At 42.3% G+C, this 18,509-nt stretch overlaps 1 protein-coding gene across 7 annotated transcripts in view; it reads left to right on the top strand.

Annotated features, from left to right (window-relative positions):
- RARB (retinoic acid receptor beta) overlaps positions 1 to 18,509 on the top strand; it is a 331,581-nt gene that overhangs the window by 293,507 nt on the left and 19,565 nt on the right. For all 7 annotated transcript variants that reach the window (XM_040550265.1, XM_040550267.1, XM_040550266.1 and 4 more), the window contains one exon: positions 17,588 to 17,748. In XM_040550265.1, coding sequence (XP_040406199.1) covers positions 17,588 to 17,748 — 161 coding nt within the window. The remainder of the gene's footprint in view (positions 1 to 17,587; positions 17,749 to 18,509) is intronic.

An 18,509-nucleotide genomic window follows, 5' to 3' on the forward strand; every position in this document is an offset into this window, starting at 1 on the left:
AACTTCAGACTTTTTTCATTTCACACCTTTGCGTTTTTTCACTTCACATGGATCTGATTATTTCTGCGGCCTTTTTCTGTTATTTCTTGTCCCCCACTTCAATTTTGCGGGGTGCATGGGGTTGTTGTAGCATTATTCCTGATTGTACGTACAAAGATGCTGACTGTATGCATTTATTGTAGATTGCCTCTACCTCTGCTTGAGTTCAGTATCCCCACTGTTTTCATGGCAGGAAAGACCTGGGTTATCCTCTCTGCCTTGTGCCAGGCAATGTTGTTGTAAGAGCAGATGGGAAATGTGGAGTAGCTTGTCCCTGCCCAGCCCACGCGCTCCAAAGCACAGGGCTGAGGCCACGCTTGCTTGGTCATGCAGACATAACTGCTGAGACCCCAATCCCATGACCTCAAAAGCTTTGTTTCAGAGCCTCCATTCTTTTTTTATGCACTCAGTTCACTGCTTCCTATTCCTCATTCGGATCATTTTCTTGTTCAGGGGCATGGGACGTCATTGATGCATCTCTTTCGCCTAATTGCCATTGTGCCATTTGGTTGTGCTTTCTACTGGCACCTTGCGGTCTTTCTGCTGCCTATTGCTGTGCATTTTTTTTTCTCCCTTTGAACGCTTTTCTTATTTTGGGATGTTGAATCTGAAGGATGAAGAAATGTTGATGAGATAAATATCAGTCTGGGAATGAGCAAATTGCCAGTGTCCTGGACCTTGAAGCTAAACATGGCTTATTTGGTTGTCAGGCCAACCTGAAAATGTTATCTGCAGTAGCCAAGGTTCATGAGAAGTGCAATAAATTGTTCCCAAGAGTTCTGAGAAGTCTGAGCAGCAGCAACCCGAAAGTGCCCGGAGGACTCAGTATCAGAAGAGACACGTGCTTGGTCATTCCTTGTAGAAGAAACATGTGAGAATGGTCACATCTTCCTGATGTTTTGTATTTGCAAACTTACTCCTCCATTTTCCTCGTGATCCCTTCGGTGGAGATGGTCTTGCATAGGGTGGGTTTCTCTGCAGAAGGCAAAGGAACAAAGACCATGCTGGCCTCTCATTGGAGACTGACTCCCGTGCTGATGGCATGGAAGATAAAAAGAAGCCACTCGGAAACCAGTAAGCTCTCAAAGACTCTCTAGGAAAATCTTTACTTAAGTAGATGAGGCCATGGATTTCCCTCTGCTGACACTGTCAGACTCAGATGGCTTGCTTTCACCCACTGCATGAATTGTTGCAGCAGAGGGAGTTTTCCATTGCCACGCCAGTGATAAGCCAGCTGACACATTGCAGTTCCTCCTGCAGGGATGCTAGCCGCCCTAGGACTGTGCTCTAAAAATAGCTGTGATTTTTCGGTTTGACTCGGTATCACATGCTCAATTTAAAATACATTGGAACAGTTAATCTCCAGTTCTTTAGTGCTCACATGGAAAGTGTGCAGCATTTTTTAAAGTTAGATGGCAGGAGAAATAACACCCTTCCTATCCTAACTTAAATATCATTCTGCTGTTAATACTAGCAAAAGGAAAGAGATCATAAGGTGCTGGGATTTTCAAATTCCTTTGGCCCCATGGAAGTTAACAGCAACAGTTTTGTCCCATCTCACCTTATTCCAGTACTTCTTTGCATGTTGGCACATTTATGTGAAAACTCTATTTTTTTCAGTCTTATGAAAACTCTAAATTTTGAAGTCTTATGAAAAGTCCGTCAATCACACAGAGAGGCAGTTCTGAAAATGACTTAAAAAAATTGTAGCTTATATCCCTGTGGGCAGTGCCTAAGGCCGATAAGCGTTTAATCATCTGTGGGATTGTTTCTCAGCGTCGTGAATCCATAACCAGTTGCTTATTGTCGATACAAATGGATTTGATAGGTAAATGTGAGGAAATTATCTGACTTTTCAAGATGTTTACCTGAATTTCAGGGTTAAAGCTGAGTGGAATTCTTCCTTTCCCCTGGCAAAAAGTGCAACAGAAAGCAAACATGCTTTTAGTTGGATTACAGGCTTGGTTAGTCATCTGACAGACAGTTTTAATGGAGTCAGAAAGACATGCTGGGGAAACATGCTGACCTACTTTTCTTTCTTGCTTTCTTTTTTTAAACTTTTAAGCAAGTGAAATGTTAATTTACGCTCCTCATAAAATTGGATTTTGCTGACTGAGCCCACTTTGTAATTAATTTATTTACGCTTCTGCTTGGGGTACGATACATGCTTTTGGTAACTGAATTTTATCAGGTTGTTTTTGTTTCTGTTAGGAAATTGGGTTACATTTGAGAAATTCATGTTCTTCCCCCTTTCCAGGACAAAGCCATCAGCCTCAACTTAATGAATGATTTAAGTCAAATCCTCTGAGGGAAGACTTTACAAACCATTTAAAACGACAGACTAACAAAGCATATTACATTTGTATCGTTTTCAGCGCATTATATTTTTAAACATTTTTAGTCTTTAAGCTTGTGGGAAGAAGGATTGCTGGCATAGTGTCGCGCATTTTGCATTTGGGATTGTTCTTTACCACGTTAAGTAGGTTGATAATTCTACCTTCGGTCTTTTCTTGGAGTCAGAACTCAGTGAATTTAAATCTGGGAAACTCTTCCCATAAAACTTGAGAGTCTGAAAAGAAAGCATTAAATCAAATGAGAAAATTTAGAAGTGAGAACAAATTAAAACATTACAAATAGAAATTGAGTGATATTGGAAGATGAGGGGAAGCTTTTTAAAGATGTTGCAGGCGTGACTCCCTCTCTTCTTTAGCAATGGGCACATGTGTAATTCATCAAATGGCTCAAGGTGCCATGTTACCTCTGTTATCTCTGGCAAAGGGATGTGCTTCATTCACTTCACAGATAATTTTGGTGAAGAGATCACAGTGCATTTGAAAGAGTGAGAGAGACCATAATGCCTCAACTCTCTGGTCGATCTGGAGATGCTGTTTTCACCTGTTATGTCTCCTTCTCTGTCAGTCATTGGCAGGTTTCCGAATGTTGGTCAAAACGCGAGTGCTGCTGCAAATCTTCTACTACTTCTCCTCTGTTCTGAAAAAAGTTCTGGTTTATTTGTTTCCATTTTAACTCCAGCTAGCCAATTACAACGTGCACTATTTTATGTGTATTGAAATGGTAACACAATGGAAGAGATGTGGGAAAAATGGAAATTGTCAAGAATTGCAGGGGTTTATGGAAGTACCATAATGTTTCATAAGAATCCATGAGTTACCTGTGCTTTTATAGTGCACAGTACTTTCACTTGTTTTCATATGCTGTGTACTTTTAGAGGATGTCCCAGTGGCACAGTAAAGATTGAAAATTATTTTTCATTGTTTTGAGTATAGTATGTTTATTTTGGCTAATGCATGAGAGTTTTCTGTACGTACCAAGAAGACAGAAATTGGCATTGCACAGATTTTACCCATTTTGTAGCATAGATGCATCAACAGAGGAGTCCCAGGAAGATAAATCTGTGAGCGTCCTCCATGCTAAGCTGTTGCACCTTGCATGTGCAGCATCCCTAACTGTACTGTAGCTGTGTGAGCTGCTCTTTCCATGCAAGGAGTAACTTGACCCTGTTTTGCTTGCCATAACACTACTTCAAGGTCATCTGTGAGATGGTTTATTTTATTTCTACAAGAGCAATAGTGGAGAAGAGCTACTCAAAAAAGTGTCACTTCTGAAATTTTATTAGAAGGTTGCTTTTTTTTGATACAGAATTGTTGATACTGGAAGGTGAAGTATTAGAGTTTAGTGAAGTTTAAATTGTCCTCTAACGATGCTGATCTGTCTCCATTGCACAGGGAGTAAGCCTGGGCTCTTGAGTTTCAAATTAGATGTCTCATGAACTCGGGTGCAGAAGTCCAGAGCTCAATGCGTATTGTCTTGCAGTCCATGTTGTACTGTCACATTGCCTGATTATGCCATCAAGAGCTCAGGGACCAAATTTGTACAGTCCAGATCCCTGTAACAAGTGACATGGAAAACTGTTAATTTGTTAGAGCGTTTTGACAGTTTTCTTCTACAAGGAGGGCGCTCAGTTTGCCTGTAGCTTGAAGGAGAAGCTCAATGTATAAGTACTTGTTTTTTCTCTTTGGATGCCTCTTCGGGTGAACACTGCTACTAAATCAGAACATCCAGAATATAATTTTAAATGGAAAAGGAGTGCAAATAATAATAAAAAAAAAGAGAGAACAAATAAAGGCAGGAAGATAGTTGTTATTAAAGTAAGGCAACTCCATTATGCTCAACCCACTCCCATAAAGTGAAAATTGCACAGAGAGAAGAGAATAAGCAGAAATATTTTACTCCTTTAATTCAGCTTGAGGGCTTAAGTCCTCTTTGTACTAAAGAGACAGTCAAAACCTTTTCTTAGCAACATTTCCTGCTGCTTTCTAAGTCAGTTATTAGTTATTTTACTAGTTTATTAGGAACATTTTTCGTAGCATAATTTATGCATGGCAAGGCGTGAACATACATAAAATCATACAGATACATTAACTGCCTTCCACAGGGTATGCAGAATTAAGCCTTATGAGTTTTGGGGTCTTTTTTCTTAGTTTGGGGGATGAGGTGGGAAGATAACCATGTGGTTAATGAGCCGAGCAATAATGGATGAGGGACATTTTAAAATATTCCCTAGAAACCAGGAAATGTAGGAAGAGTAAGGCAATTAAGGGGAATCACTAAATATCCCAGTCTTAACACTTTATTCTGTATATTTATAATGAGTATTTAATCTAATGCTGTGCGATGGATTAGAAAAGAGGGGGAGGCAGGCCTCTTTCTCTTCATACATTTAGGTTTTCCCTCCACTGAAGATTTACTCAGGGCAAATTGTTTAACTTCAGCTGGTTGGAGGCGTTCCAGCACAACAGCATTTCACTGAAAAATAACACTCTCTCGAATCCCAAAACGCATAGTTGTCGGCACTGCGGTTTGTTCAGATTTGCAAAAGCTCGGGATGAGTTACGAGGGGGCCGGCACGGATCCCTGTCGGTTCCTGTCCTCCAAGCTGCGTGTCCCGGGCCCAGCCGGGCTCGCCTGCGACATGTCTGCCGTGCGGCCTGCGGCTCGGGGCAGTCCCGCAGCTGTTCCTGGGCTCTTTCACAAACTGAACAAAGCTCCGCTTTTGGAAATCCCGACTTCCAGCTCGTGCTGCCCATCAGGGGTGTTCCCCAGCAGCAATATCCTGACCTCTCCTAAAAAGTCGTCTTCTTAGAAGGCCATCCTTGCTGGAAGGAGGTGCCGAACCTGTGTGTGATAAGTTCAGGGCCCAGTCCCACGCTGTCGAAGGCCGTGGAAGTTTTGTCCTTGTCTCAGTGAGTTAAGGTGTGAGTAGAAATTGCCGGTAATGCCAATTAATCTATGCTGTGCAGTAGCTGTCTGTAACACAAGCTTCTGTCAACCGGGGCCCACCACCCTCGTTTAATGAAGGGCCGGCTGTGCGTTGAGTCCAGGCTCCTTACCCAGCTCTTGGCTTCCATTTCAGACGTCATCTAGTGTCCAAGTTGCATCCTTTGTTTTCATAGAGAAGTCTGGGAAAACTAGGTCAGTTTATCCAAGTAGAAATTATTATTTTATTGAGTTAACTCTGTGGTGACCCGCCGCCTGTTTGCCTTCTCAAAACGAACTCCCTTGTGTGCAGTAAGGCTTGTGCTGGAAGTTGCAATGGCCTCAGTAATCACTTTGATTTCAAATCAACAATAAAAAGGCTTCTTTTTTTAGTATCTTGCTGTTTCCTGGAAACAAGTGTCTGTCTGCTTTGCTCCTTGTATGTTCGCTAGATCAGACTGGTCTGGTATACTGTGAAAGCACTTAATGTGGAAAGGTTATGTGCTGGCATTACTGGGGATATTTAAAAAAATCTTATGGAGAAATCAGGATTTGATGCTACTTGACCCTGTCTGGCAGAATTACGTTCTTTAAGCCAGTCCTGTAGTAGCTACCATGCCTTCTTTTTTAAATAATCCGGTCCGCTTGCTGCTATTATTTCAGAACTTAAGACACAGATAAGAAAGCTTTTTTTTTTTTCTTTTTTCCCTTTTTTTTTTTAATGGAGGAGTAGCTGGAACATATTTTAAAGAACTTCTTTGGCATTGTACATAAAAGATAGAATATATCAAAATAGACAGTCTGATAATTAGGTGCAGGCTTGTGGAGTGATTCATGTCCTAACAGGAGCGTTGAAGCAGCTGAGGTTTCTGCAGGTGTGTTGAGGGAATTAGACCCCATACTGCCACAATGCTCCTGCCACTACATAAAGCACGAGTGCAGATGTCTGGAGGATCTGCATTCATACATGAAAAGCAGCATTTCTGCCTGTGTGAATTATGGACAGAACAGTATTTATTAAACCCACAAGCAGCAGTCTTTGTCTACTATGTACTTTCTTCTTTGAAGAGTCGCAGTAAACCTGGTGCTCTCCCAAGCTCAGAGACCCCAGGCATGAGCTGTGAGTGAGAGGCAGAAGCATTTGAAGAGCCTCAGCTTGCCTGTGCAGCACCTCAGAGTGGGCAGCAGGATGCCAAGGTTGAAAGTGAATTTGTTTACCTGTGTCAGCCGCCAGCTTCAGCCCTGCATTTACGGGAAGCTGGGGACGTGGCCAGCCAAGTGCTCCCAGCCCGGCGCGGCCGGCGTGTGTTATTCCCATTGACCAGGGAGCGTGTTGCGGCTCAGTTTAGCCTTCTACAGGGCTGACAGTCCTGTGGCTGGGAGTAAAAAGCAGCCCCCTGACCTGTCTTTTGTTTCTCCTTAGGTTATGGTTTGTGAAAAAAGGACAACGTAATTAAAAAAAAAAAAAGAAAAAAAAAAAAAGAAAAGTAACAACTCCCCACAAACAAATTTACAGATTTTTTATTCCAATTGCTCAGCTTTTGGAAAGGGAGCAGAAGTAAACAAAATGCATTGTTTGAGCGTATTATTTTACCATTTGATTAAACTATTCTTTCCGTATTACAGCAAAACCAATTTAATGGCAAGCATTATTAATGAAAAATAGGACCCAGTTGCAGAGCAAGTCCAGGGGCAGATGCTGCCATGTGCCCAGCAGCTGTGTGGGACTGCACATAGATGTGAGGCTTCAGCGTTATATTTTTTATCTGCTCTTCCGGTGCTTTTAGGTCCACCTAGCTAAGAAATACAGTGGTTTCCTTCCCGTTTCATGCTGCCAGGCTGCCTCTCCTGGCAGAGCAGGTCATCTAGCAGCAGCCCTGGCAGTGAGGTTGAGCACTGCTTTCCCCCTGCTGCAGAGCCGCACTGTCTTCCCGAAAGCATTGAGAGCTGGAAATAACCTCCTGATCTCTCTTTTTTTTTTTTTTTTCCAGACGTATCAACAAGCTTTTATCCTTAGGAAAAAAATTCTGTGTGTTCATAGTGGCGTGTTTTCCACATTACCTTCAGAGGAATAGGTAAATAGTAGCTGAGCTATTTGCTTGATTTTATTATTCTTGGCTTAGTGGGAGGCCAGGGCAGCAAGCTGCCTAGGCTGTAATGCAGGCTAGCACTGTGGTTCAAGAGTACAGCTCCCTTTCTCAAAACACATCTGGAACAACTGTTTCTCCACCTTCATGAGCTCAATTTACGGTTGCACGAGGCGATGTATTCTTTGTGCTTGATGAAATACGCAGTGTACACAGGCCTCCTCAAATGTGTTGTCAGTTGGCAGCTCTCCCGCTAGATGCACCTTTACACAATTGCACAAGACACCAGGAGGTACAAATGTGAAATTTAGCCTTGGGGGCAAAACAAAGAAATGAAACTTAGCTATGAATGCGGTATTATCCATCTGCAGATAGAGATATTAGATCTGATCTCCCACTACGTTACTGTAGTTTTACACTAATAGGACTCTGCTGAGATCGGTGGAGTAGCACCACTGCACAACTTAAGCAGTAGTGGTGGGAAGTTGGGGCTGTTATTTTTAAAGCTGGTGAATAACATAGGACTGAACCCTGTTTGGGGAAAGCCAAATTGCATTCACTGCATGAAACCAGCCTTAATGAAAGGGAAAAATGCAGACGGCACACCATCTTGGTGTTCCTGCTCATCCTTCACAGGAGCTGTTGCCCTGGGTGCTGAGTGGCCATGTGTGACCAAAGGGAAGGGGTGCGGCTCATCTCCTTTCTTTCCCCAACAGAACTGTAGCCTTTTGATTTGCTGTCCATACAATCTGTTTTATCATGTATAATCAGAAAGCCCAGATTTGTACCGTAGCTGAGTCTCATTCATTATACTGAATTAACGCACTTGTTATTGGAAAATTGTTTTGTTTAAAATAAGTTTGTTCGTGTTGCTGTCAGGAAAGAAGTTGCAGTTTGTCATGATAGGTAGCTTACCAGTTAAGCAACAAGCAAATCAAGTTCTTTTTGTTTGTGCCCATTAGGATGAGGGATAAAATAGCTGTAGCACTTTGAACTGTACGAAGGGCTACAGTCAGGCCAGATACCGGGCAGAAACAGAGTGCAGTGTCTGGTTTTAGTTTACAGCAGTGCACTTTCCTTGCCATCAGCAATCCTGGATAATGTCCAACAAATTGAATTGATGACACTGGATAACCCCAAGTTCTCCTAGTTGCGAGCCATCCTACTACCATGACTGTCTCATAAGAGAAATTAATGTAATATTTGTAGATGAGTAGACTGGTTTACCTTTTGGTGACCCTGGAGAGAAAGGTCAGGTTCAGGATATTTTTACCTGTAATCGGTTATCCATAAAGAGTTAGTGTACCAGACTTCAAGATTGTAGCTCAAAAGGGCAGTTGCTTTGAGAAGGTAGCTCGAAAGGGCACTTGAAGAGCTGAAATCAGATGAGACAGATTTAATGGCCTCTTAGTGACTTCTGACTGAAAGTTCAGAGTTTGAAATTTAGGAGTTTTTCTTTACCCAGCCTGTGAAAAACAACTGTGCTATTTTTTGTAGTATAGATTAATAGAAATTTAATGTCAGGGTGACTATTTAGAAGTGTTTTTCAACTGCTGTGTATGCGTTTAGTCACTTCAGCTGTAAGGAAGAGAAAGAATAATCACGTCGTGTTTGTGGTTGTGTATATTTTTAGCTAATGTGTTTAGACACTGCTGTTCCATAAAAGCTGTCCAGTTCCCCAGACTATTTCAGTTTAACCAGCTGTATGCAGAATTTTATCTAGACAGCTGAATAAGTTACTAGTAAATCCACTGGGATTTTGGCAGATGAAAAAGTAGATGGCAACCACAACGATACTTCAGTTCCCTGGGGATTTTAGTTTCAGGGGGATTCTCCCCCAGGTCAGTACTGTGCAGCAAGTTAGTCGCAGCCCTGCAAGTCTGGGAAACCTCCCGGGATGGAGTGATTGATTCCCAAAGCTCCTTCGGAGTTCATCACTGACCAGGGAAAGGGATGGCTGCCAATATCCACCAGGTGATGCTATTACTCTGCAAAGCCAGTTGCAGGTGCCATGGTCGATCTTAATAAAAAATGTTTTGGTTTTTTCTTACATCAAAGTAAGGAATTAACTGATTTCATGCAGGATATTGAGAGAAATGGGGCAGGGCATGAACAGGGAGGGCTTAATCTACTTTCGTAGATTATTTCAATGACAGCACTAGGTGAATGGGAACACTGTGGGACTTGCCTATGGAGAAGTTCCATCTCATGGCAATTTCTGGCAATAAGTAACTTGAGGTGATGCTTATGTGAAATACAGACAGAAACTTGAGTGTCTGAGTTGTGTCTTAGTCAACAGCTTATGGGTTGGTTATTTCCATTGCAGATATGTTGGTGGGCCTTCACAGGAAATATTTGTGATTTATTCTACTTGAAATTGTTAATGGTAGCCTTTGGAAGCTCGTTAAGCTTCAGTTTCTAAGAGTTTCTGGATTATCCTATTTCACGGTGGTAATTAGTTGGGGATATTAAAGCACTCAGAGAATGGAAATCTCAGGCCAAATGCTATTTAAACAGTTTATCATTAATGTATAATCATGTCTCTCCGTCTAGTTTGATTGCAACATGCAGGGAGAGATGGTAAGGGAGATGAAGGAGTCTGCTTTTGGTTCAGCCCATGGCACACTTTCCATGCCCTGTGTATCCTGGCTCTGACTAAGCTGCTCCACTTACTGCCTCATCTGCCTGCCACACCTGCATGCTGTTTCTGCTGGGTTTGTTTCACTCATTTGCTTGCTTTCTGTCTTGTAAACTTTTCAGCTTTGAAATTGATCATCTCTGTCTAGGACCTGTTTTGTGGGGTTTGTTTCCATTTGTATTTCTGGAGTCCTGATTTTTGTACGTTGAACAATTCTCATTGTGTGGGGCACGTTCTGCAGAACTGGAACCAGCCCATTTTTTTCTAGCTGAAACACTTTAAGGAGCTTTCTCTAAGTTTTTCCCACATTCACTTCCAAAACAGCATTTAGAACCACTTTGTTGTTGTTGTTGTTTTCTTTCCATTTCAGGTCTTGGATTGGCAGTTTTAGATATCCAAAGCATGGCAGATGTTTATGTTTCCATATCTCTTAAAAGAAAAAAAAAATAATAATAAAAATAGAATAAAAATAATAATAATAAAAAAAGAGGTTGTTTAAGAAGCAAGTGAGCAAAATATGATTCTGTGCCATTTCCTTATTTATCTTGAGAATGATAATAAATTAATAAGAAAAGGAATACAAAAGCCATACCTTTCAGCTGTTTCCAATGGGTATTTAGCTTATTGTTCTGCACTGGCTTGGTTATTTTGATCCTACGTCTGAGTTCGATCAGTGTTGTTTTTCTTCAAGGGACTAGAAACTCCTTTTTTGCTCATTCCATCTACTAGTATTTCAGGGATGTGACACTAGCAGGTGCCAAATTTCATGTCAAAAATAAAATTTTCAGGCTGATGGAATCCTTGAAACCACAGATCAAGTTTCAGGCCAGTTGAATAAAGCTGTAGAGCATCCATTTGTATCATTCATTCATATAATGAAACCTGTTCTTTTAACTCAGTTCTTGATATATTAACCCTGCAGTTATCCTCATACATAAATGGGAGATGTGTTGCTTTCGTCGGTTATAATAGGATATAACCATATAAATCCCCTGTGCATGAATGGAAAAATAGAGCCCCTTAGGCTATAGGTATCAAAGGTCTCCCCTATACTTACAATAGCCTAATAAGGTTATTTTGGAGGCATAGGTAATTACTCATGGACTCCCTATAGCTAGTGATTCATTGTTCACTGCTGAAACATTTCGACATGAATTATGTTTTAAACAAGCAAATCCTTGGCCTTCCCTTTCTTGGGGGGAAGAAAGAGAACTTAAGGGACACAAAATTCCACCATTTTCTGTGTTAAAATACATTGTTTGCTAGTTAAAAGCATCCTGTTATTTGAACCAATTTAAATGTACCGCTGTGTTTCATACTGCTTTGAATACATGAATTTGTGCTTCTGAATTTCACGTTTTGATGAAAATATTATTGTTGTGATTAATTTGATATTTAGAAAATAATGTGGATACAAGATCTCTGTGCTATGAATAAAACAGTCAGAGTTAACTGTCCCTGGGGATAGAATCAATCACTGTTGTAGAAGAGGGTGACATTTAAAAAAGAAACTCAGAAGAAAATGTCATGCTTAAAAAATTAGATTTAAACGCACTAGCTCCTGATTGATTTTTATTGCACTCAGATGGATACACTGATTGATTATCAGTCTTACAAATGTTTAGTACCTTTCTCACTTCTCTAATAATCAGAATAATCTAATTTTCAATGTCATTTAAGTTACTGTATTCAAGGTTATAATAGATCATATTTCTAATAAAACATAGCAATTATGTAATGAATAATACAGAGCTGCGAGGCAGAGTTCAGATTCACCTTCCTCTAAAAAAAAAAAAACCACCACCCATGACTGGAAGAGCCAGTGTATGCGGAGGCAATGTGCAGGATGATGATGTCCTTCGGGTTTGTGGTGCTTTCCCCTGCTGCTGAGCCGAACCCGGGGCATAATGCCAGAGGTTCCTGGAGTGCTGGTCAGGGCACACTTGCCATAGCTGAGCAGTATTTCTCAACAGGAAACCCGGGGCAGGTTTGAATGCTTTAATATATGTCCTCGCTCTGCACCTGGGGAAAAATGAGAGCGTGCCAGGTTCTCATGAAGTTTCCTTCATGATTGTTTCTCTGCGCTCCCTCTTAATTTTGAGACATGTCTGCAGAGAGATACTATCTCTAACTCTAGATGTTTTCTTGTGGCGACTGCGCCAGACAGCCGACCTTGTTGGCTTCTCTGAATTACCTACACAATATGCAATTTTCAGTGGAATTTGGTTTTGTACTTGAGGCCCCGTGCAAGACTGCATACTCGTTACTGGCTTTGTCCATTAGAAGCAAGAGTTTTTAATGAGAAATGTGCATTGCCTCCGATCGTTCTCCATATGTCAAAGCTCAATTTTGGCATGAGAATTTGTTTTAAGATAGTTTCCTGTTGTTTTTAAAGACCGAGTGGTTTTGCCTGAAAGAAAACATTATTTCATCTGGAAATCACGACCCAGGAAAGCCAATCCATTTATAACTACCTGGTGTTCTGCATCTTGTAATGCTGTGTTTGGCTTGCAGTTGTATTGCTAGGAAAACAGGAACAGGGTTCTTACCCTTCTGAATTGATGGCATCTTGGTTTGTCAAGCGTGGTTGCGTTGTTTTCAAGATGATTTTGTGTTGTTTCTTTGCTTACGGTGGAGCTGTCTTGGAGCTTATGCAAAAGATAGGGTAGGGTGGTGATTAACTCTCATCCTGTGCTGCTCACCCCGTGGCCGCAGAAGGCTGTTATATCCCCTACAAAAGGAGAAAAATAACCTCCTGGAGCACAAACTGTTGGTGAGGTCCCCCATTTCCATGCCTGCTGCCATCAGCTCCGGTGTGTGGGGGCCTTCAGTGATGCGTAGCAAGGCGCTGCCTTCATCTGGGGGGTCGGAGACTCTGGCTCATTGTCCTCTTTTGGGGTGCTAGGTCTGACGTGATTCAGGGTTTTCCAAGGGAACTGTTGTGAAAGCCATTCCTGCGCACTGCTGTAAGTTGTGGTGAGCACAGTTTAGTGAAAGCTGATGGGGAGAAAGGAGGTGCACGGTGTCTGGGGGGAAGTCAGGCATTTATCCTGATGGATCAGACTTGGCAGAGGCACTAGTTAAGTGCTTCACGTATTTGACTGAAATTGTCCACAGCTGCTAACTTGCTAGACTTAGAGGTTTTAAGCAGCTACATCTGGAATTTGAGTGTCGGGATGTAAGGGGACACAGGTTTGCACCCCTGCACGCAACTTGCTTTTCTGGAAGCCTTGGGTGCAAAGCTGAGCATCAGCCTGGCCACGCAGGCATGGCACCATTGGTCCTGCTCTTCTAGCTGGGAATGCTGCTGGCCTTCAGCAAAGGATCACTCCGAGGGGCCAGAGAGCCCTGCCTGCAGTGTGCTGCCCTCCTCCCTGGGCTTTCTTGTGCAAGGAGCGCTCCGAGGTGCTTCTGAGAGCTGTTAGCTTAACAAATAGCTTCGAAATACTTAAGGACAAGAGAAGTGTGGTTTTGCAGGAATGCAAACTGACTGGATACGCTGGGAGTTGTCAAAACAGGAACAAAAACAGTTAACTAGTACACAAAGCTATTCAAAGGTCATGGGGATCTCTGGGAGGCAAAACAGCAATGATAGCATTTCGAGTCATGAATTTATAGCTGATTAATCATTATAATACATGAAAGGTGCTGTCAAACTATCTTCTGGGCGTCTGGGGCAGCAAAGGTCATGCAAGTAATTGGAAAAATGGTGTCGTGAGTTGGAGGTTCTTTTCCACGGCACACGTTTCTGCCGCCGCTAACAGATGGCAGTATGAGAAGTCAGTATGCCTTGATTTTACCTGATGATCTAGAAACTGCCTAAATCTCTTGGGCTGGATCCCAGGCTCTTCCAAAGCCAAGTGGTGACTGAATTTGGTGGGCCTGAGGGGGTTGCATTTAAGACTGGACAGTTCGCAGTGTCACGACATGCTTGATGTAATCCTGCTCAAGCACAAGAATTGCTGTGTGGTTGCTAAATGAGAGGGCTGGGGGCCTCCGAGAGAAGCTGTTCATGCCTTCCTATCCTTAGCTTGAGCTACAGCAGGCCCCGCTTTCCTTGAAGAAAGGCATCCATCCCTGCTACAGCTTCAAGCCAAAGGGAGAAAATGTGTCCAAGGCTGAGGAAGGCAGCAGGAGACTTGGGTCAAAGGGAGCAGACCGACCGGGGCAGGGAAGGGACAAGTCGTGATGTTCAGCCCCTTCTTCCATCGGGCGGTGGGTGAATGTTGGAGGGCAGGGGCTGGTCCTTAACGTCAGGACAACACAAAGCCCTGCCGCGGCTCCCCGGAGGTGTCTGGGTGTGGGAACACAAGTCCCAGCCTGCGCGTCCGTCGGGGTGACACGGAAGCTGTCACGGGGAGATGGATGGGAGCAGACGTGCTCAGGCCTGGGCGTGCGGCGCTCAGCTGTCCAGGCAGCATTCGTGGCGCACCCGCATACAAAGATACGCCTTTCTTCATTCTCTGCACCACGCGCACGCCTTATTTTTGTTTGAATTCTGTAACTTCCAGTATTTCTCACAGGGCGAGGGAGCGTCCACACTGTCCCCTGTTGGGAGCTCTTAAATAATGCAACCGTTGAGTCAGAATTTAGTGCCCAAGTAATGAAATTCATAACCTGAGTTTTCCACAGCAGCATTAACTGTGACATAGATTCATCACTTTCATATCATCATTAAAAGGCAGTGGAATTGCATCTGGGATTGATGTGATCATATGCATGTAAAGACCAAGATACAAAAAGGTGTGATTTATGTGATATAAGCATAAGCTGTAATCCAGAACTATTCCCACATGCAGCGTGACAGTTCCTGTTCCCCGAGCACTGATGGCTTTGAAATTTACTGTGTAAATGTGTGTGCTTGTGTTTTTATTTAACTCTTTTAAGCATAGTGTTGTCTTAATCTTTTCCTCTCTTCTTTTGAGTTAAATTATACATGCAGTTGAATCTGCGTAATAGTTCAACATTATAGAAATTCTTTATTTTTTGGAGCACTTTATTGTGTTATCTTACAGAGAATGCAGAAACACAGCTAAGTCTGATGCAGCCTTAGAAAAATGTAGAAAATATAAAAAAAGTACATGTAAAGCAAGAAGATAATGTTATTTGGGTTTTACTGTTACTACAAAGACTGTCGGAATCATAGAAAAAAGGTAACAAAAGAACAAAACCTGTTCTTAGTTTTCAGGACATGTTAATTCTCCCCTTCCACTCTTCCTACCCTTCAGTGGTTTGCTCATGAAAAGAAAGAGGACAGAGCTGGGCCCATTTGGTGATGGGGGCTGACCAGCAGCTGTCTCTCTGATGGCCTCTGGAGGGGAAAGGACCTCAGGTGTAACGGAAGAAAGAACTGTGCAGTGGCAGCACGGGAGCAGTGTCCGGATTCCTGCGTGAGTTATCTCCTTGTATCTGGGAGCTCTTGGCAGCTGCTCCGAAGGCTGGCCTAAATAACGTGTTTGTCTTCCACAAGGAGTTCAAAGCTATTGAGATAAGTAGTTGCTGAGGCTGCCTGTTTAGCAAATTTGTCAATCGTAGAGCTATAAGTAAATGGGGCTTTATTACAAAGGCTTATTGCTTTTTGCGGTTGTGTAGGAGTTTACATAATTTTCTAAGGAGCTCTTTTATCTCCCAAGTACAGCAGTGATTAGGATTTACTTCTGGAGTGCAGCGGCAGTTGGGAGCACTCGAGCTGTACGTGTTGGCCCTGGACGTTTTTTCAATGCCTGAGACTCATTTGTACTCTGCCCTGGGATCCAGTGAACAAGGCAGGGCATTGGCTTTAGGGGAGTATTTGTAAAAAGGTGGGGGGATCCATCCAACTCCCCCAGACCTGACTACCCTGCTAGCACTGAGCCTTCACAAGAAGGCACCTCTTTGCCTTTCCTCTCCACTTTTCTTGTCATTCCCTGAGTCTCTGTTACTCCAGACATGAGAACTGATGGCGTTCGAGGTTAGGCTTTAAACCATCGAGGTGCTCAGCATCCCAGCCTTGATCCGTCAGAGTGCATAACTGACTTCAGTGTGGATCTTTTCACACAATTAAAGTCAAGTGCGTCCTTAAAATATTTGCTGGAGTAGGGTCAGAGTTCTCTCAGTTGCAAAGTCAAACCTTTAGTCAGAAAACCAGAGGTGTTCATTGCATGGAGTATGTGCCTGATCAACTCATAAAGCAGCAACAACATTCACTGTCCTACCTGTTGTTTTCTCTGGTGTGCCTGACCTTATTTCTGTAGATGTCCCTGATTCTGCTGCATTCCCACCTCTTTTCCCATATCGCTCTTAATTTTCCCTCAGAAATGATGCCCAGAGAAGCAGAACCTCCTCTTTTGCCTGAAACATGCAGTGTTTGTCTGCATCTTTGCCTTGTTGTGGTTCACAGACACAGAGCAAGCAACCCCAGAAGATGTAGGCTGGTCATCCTCACATGTGCCAGGTGCACCGGTCACCCTCTCAGAATTCAGGGCACTGTTCTAAATATCACGAGGTTTTGAACACTGGTGAATGTTGGTGCTATTTTCTGTTTGTCCAGCAGCGTTTAGTCTTTGGGGTCTTTAATATTGATATTGAGTCTCTGGGGAGAGGGATTGATTTGGTTTGGCTTTGTTGTAAAGCCTGGGTTCCTTGTGCATCTGGTTACACTTAAAATGTTAGCTCTAGCTAACAACAAGCCTCTTGGTAAAATACACAAATACTGGCACTACTGCGGACACAGACTTATCTCCTGGGCACCTCTTGTAAAATGAAGTTATTTTCATTAAAAGAACAGAGAGTAGCATGGTGATGGCGCAGCTGTCATATTTTATTACAGAACACAAATATGAGGGAAATCAATTACAGAATGAGTGCAGCACAGTGCATATTTCTAATAATCCCCCACAACTCGGCAAAGGTAGAAGGCTGATCTGAGTGCAGGAGCAGATGGCAAGCAACTTTAGATAGCTTCGCTGCAATTTTTTGCTCTTTCAAGTGCTTGTGCTTCTCCTTTGATCTTCAGATCTTGAGTTTAATGTTTCATCTTCTTTCACTGACTGTTTTCAAATTTAACTTTCCCCTCAAATAATTTTTGCTGGGTGGAGTTTGTATTAAGTACGGGGTTTATTACATTCCATATTGTGAAATCTAAAAAGAGAGACCATTACTTTCTTCAGCGTGGTTCACATCCAATAAAATACCAACAATGTCACTGCAGAGAATTTCTCCATTCACCATGCACAGTTGTAGTGATACAATGAAAAAATCCCACCTCACAAAGTTAATGAGAGACTTAAAGTGCATGTGAAATTGTGGTAGACTTTCCTGGAGGGTAGACAGTACAGGACTATCAATAAGATTGTCCTGTGGAAGCTTGCTTTCAGCACTATCCCATTAAATTCAGTTTATACAGATAAGTAAGCTTGTGTAAGTATTCTCTGTGCATATAACATTTTTATCTCCACTTGTATAATTCATGTTAAAAAAAGTTGCAGTGTTTTGAAGTAGATCAACAAGCATAACATGGGGTGATCTGAGTAACCACATGTGATCTGTGCTTGTTCTTCTTCTACAGCTGTCAGAAATGATAGGAACAAAAAGAAGAAGGAACCTTCAAAGCAGGAGTCCACAGAAAACTATGAAATGACAGCAGAGTTGGATGATCTCACTGAGAAGATCCGAAAAGCTCACCAGGAAACCTTCCCCTCGCTCTGCCAGCTGGGAAAATACACTACGGTAAGTATGGTTTGTAGATAATAAAGTCTGGATTCAGGTGGGTGATACGAGTTTTGGATTGGAGACTTCTGATGTTTGAAATGGATGCAGATGTACATGCAATCCTTGAATCTCCTTAGCCATGCAAAAAATGTGTATCTGAATGGAAATACATGAACTTAACTGTAAACATTAGTTAGCAGTATTATAAGAAAGACCACAGAGGGAAAGACTAATCCTGAAAGGAGACAAGCTTGGAGTCCATGAGTGAATTACTTACCAGCGTTGATAAGAAATTTGTTGGCTTCCAAAAACATGTTCTATGCTTGCACATCAGCAGATTGCTACTTTGCTGGTGTAGAGAGTTCGTAAATGCTACAGGTGACAGCCCCAAAGCTATCATGGTCAAGAAAATTGGGAAATGTCTAAATAAACCAGTTTCCAAAATGTTTATTTGTGCTTTATTCCTCTTCTAGTCTACCAAAATACCCCAAAGCAGCCAACACTTTTGCTGCTTTTTAGAAATGAAAAATCAGCTCCAGGTCAAGAAGTTCAGTACGGTAGGAATTTCTCCAGAGGATGACTCAGGAAAATACACTTTTTTATACAAATACGAGAGAAAATACAATGTCAAGTTTGCCAATGCAGTAAGGAAAGAGATGCTAAAAATTAATAGAGTCCTATCAGTAGATGAGTGGCTTTGTTGGTCAGGACTTGCTGTCAGTTGTAGCAGTACAGCCTGTTTCAGAGAGATGTGCCAAATGTCCTGCTCTCAGTTGTCA

The sequence above is a fragment of the Cygnus olor genome, chromosome 2 (genome assembly GCF_009769625.2).
Source record: "Cygnus olor isolate bCygOlo1 chromosome 2, bCygOlo1.pri.v2, whole genome shotgun sequence".
Taxonomy (NCBI): domain Eukaryota; kingdom Metazoa; phylum Chordata; class Aves; order Anseriformes; family Anatidae; genus Cygnus; species Cygnus olor.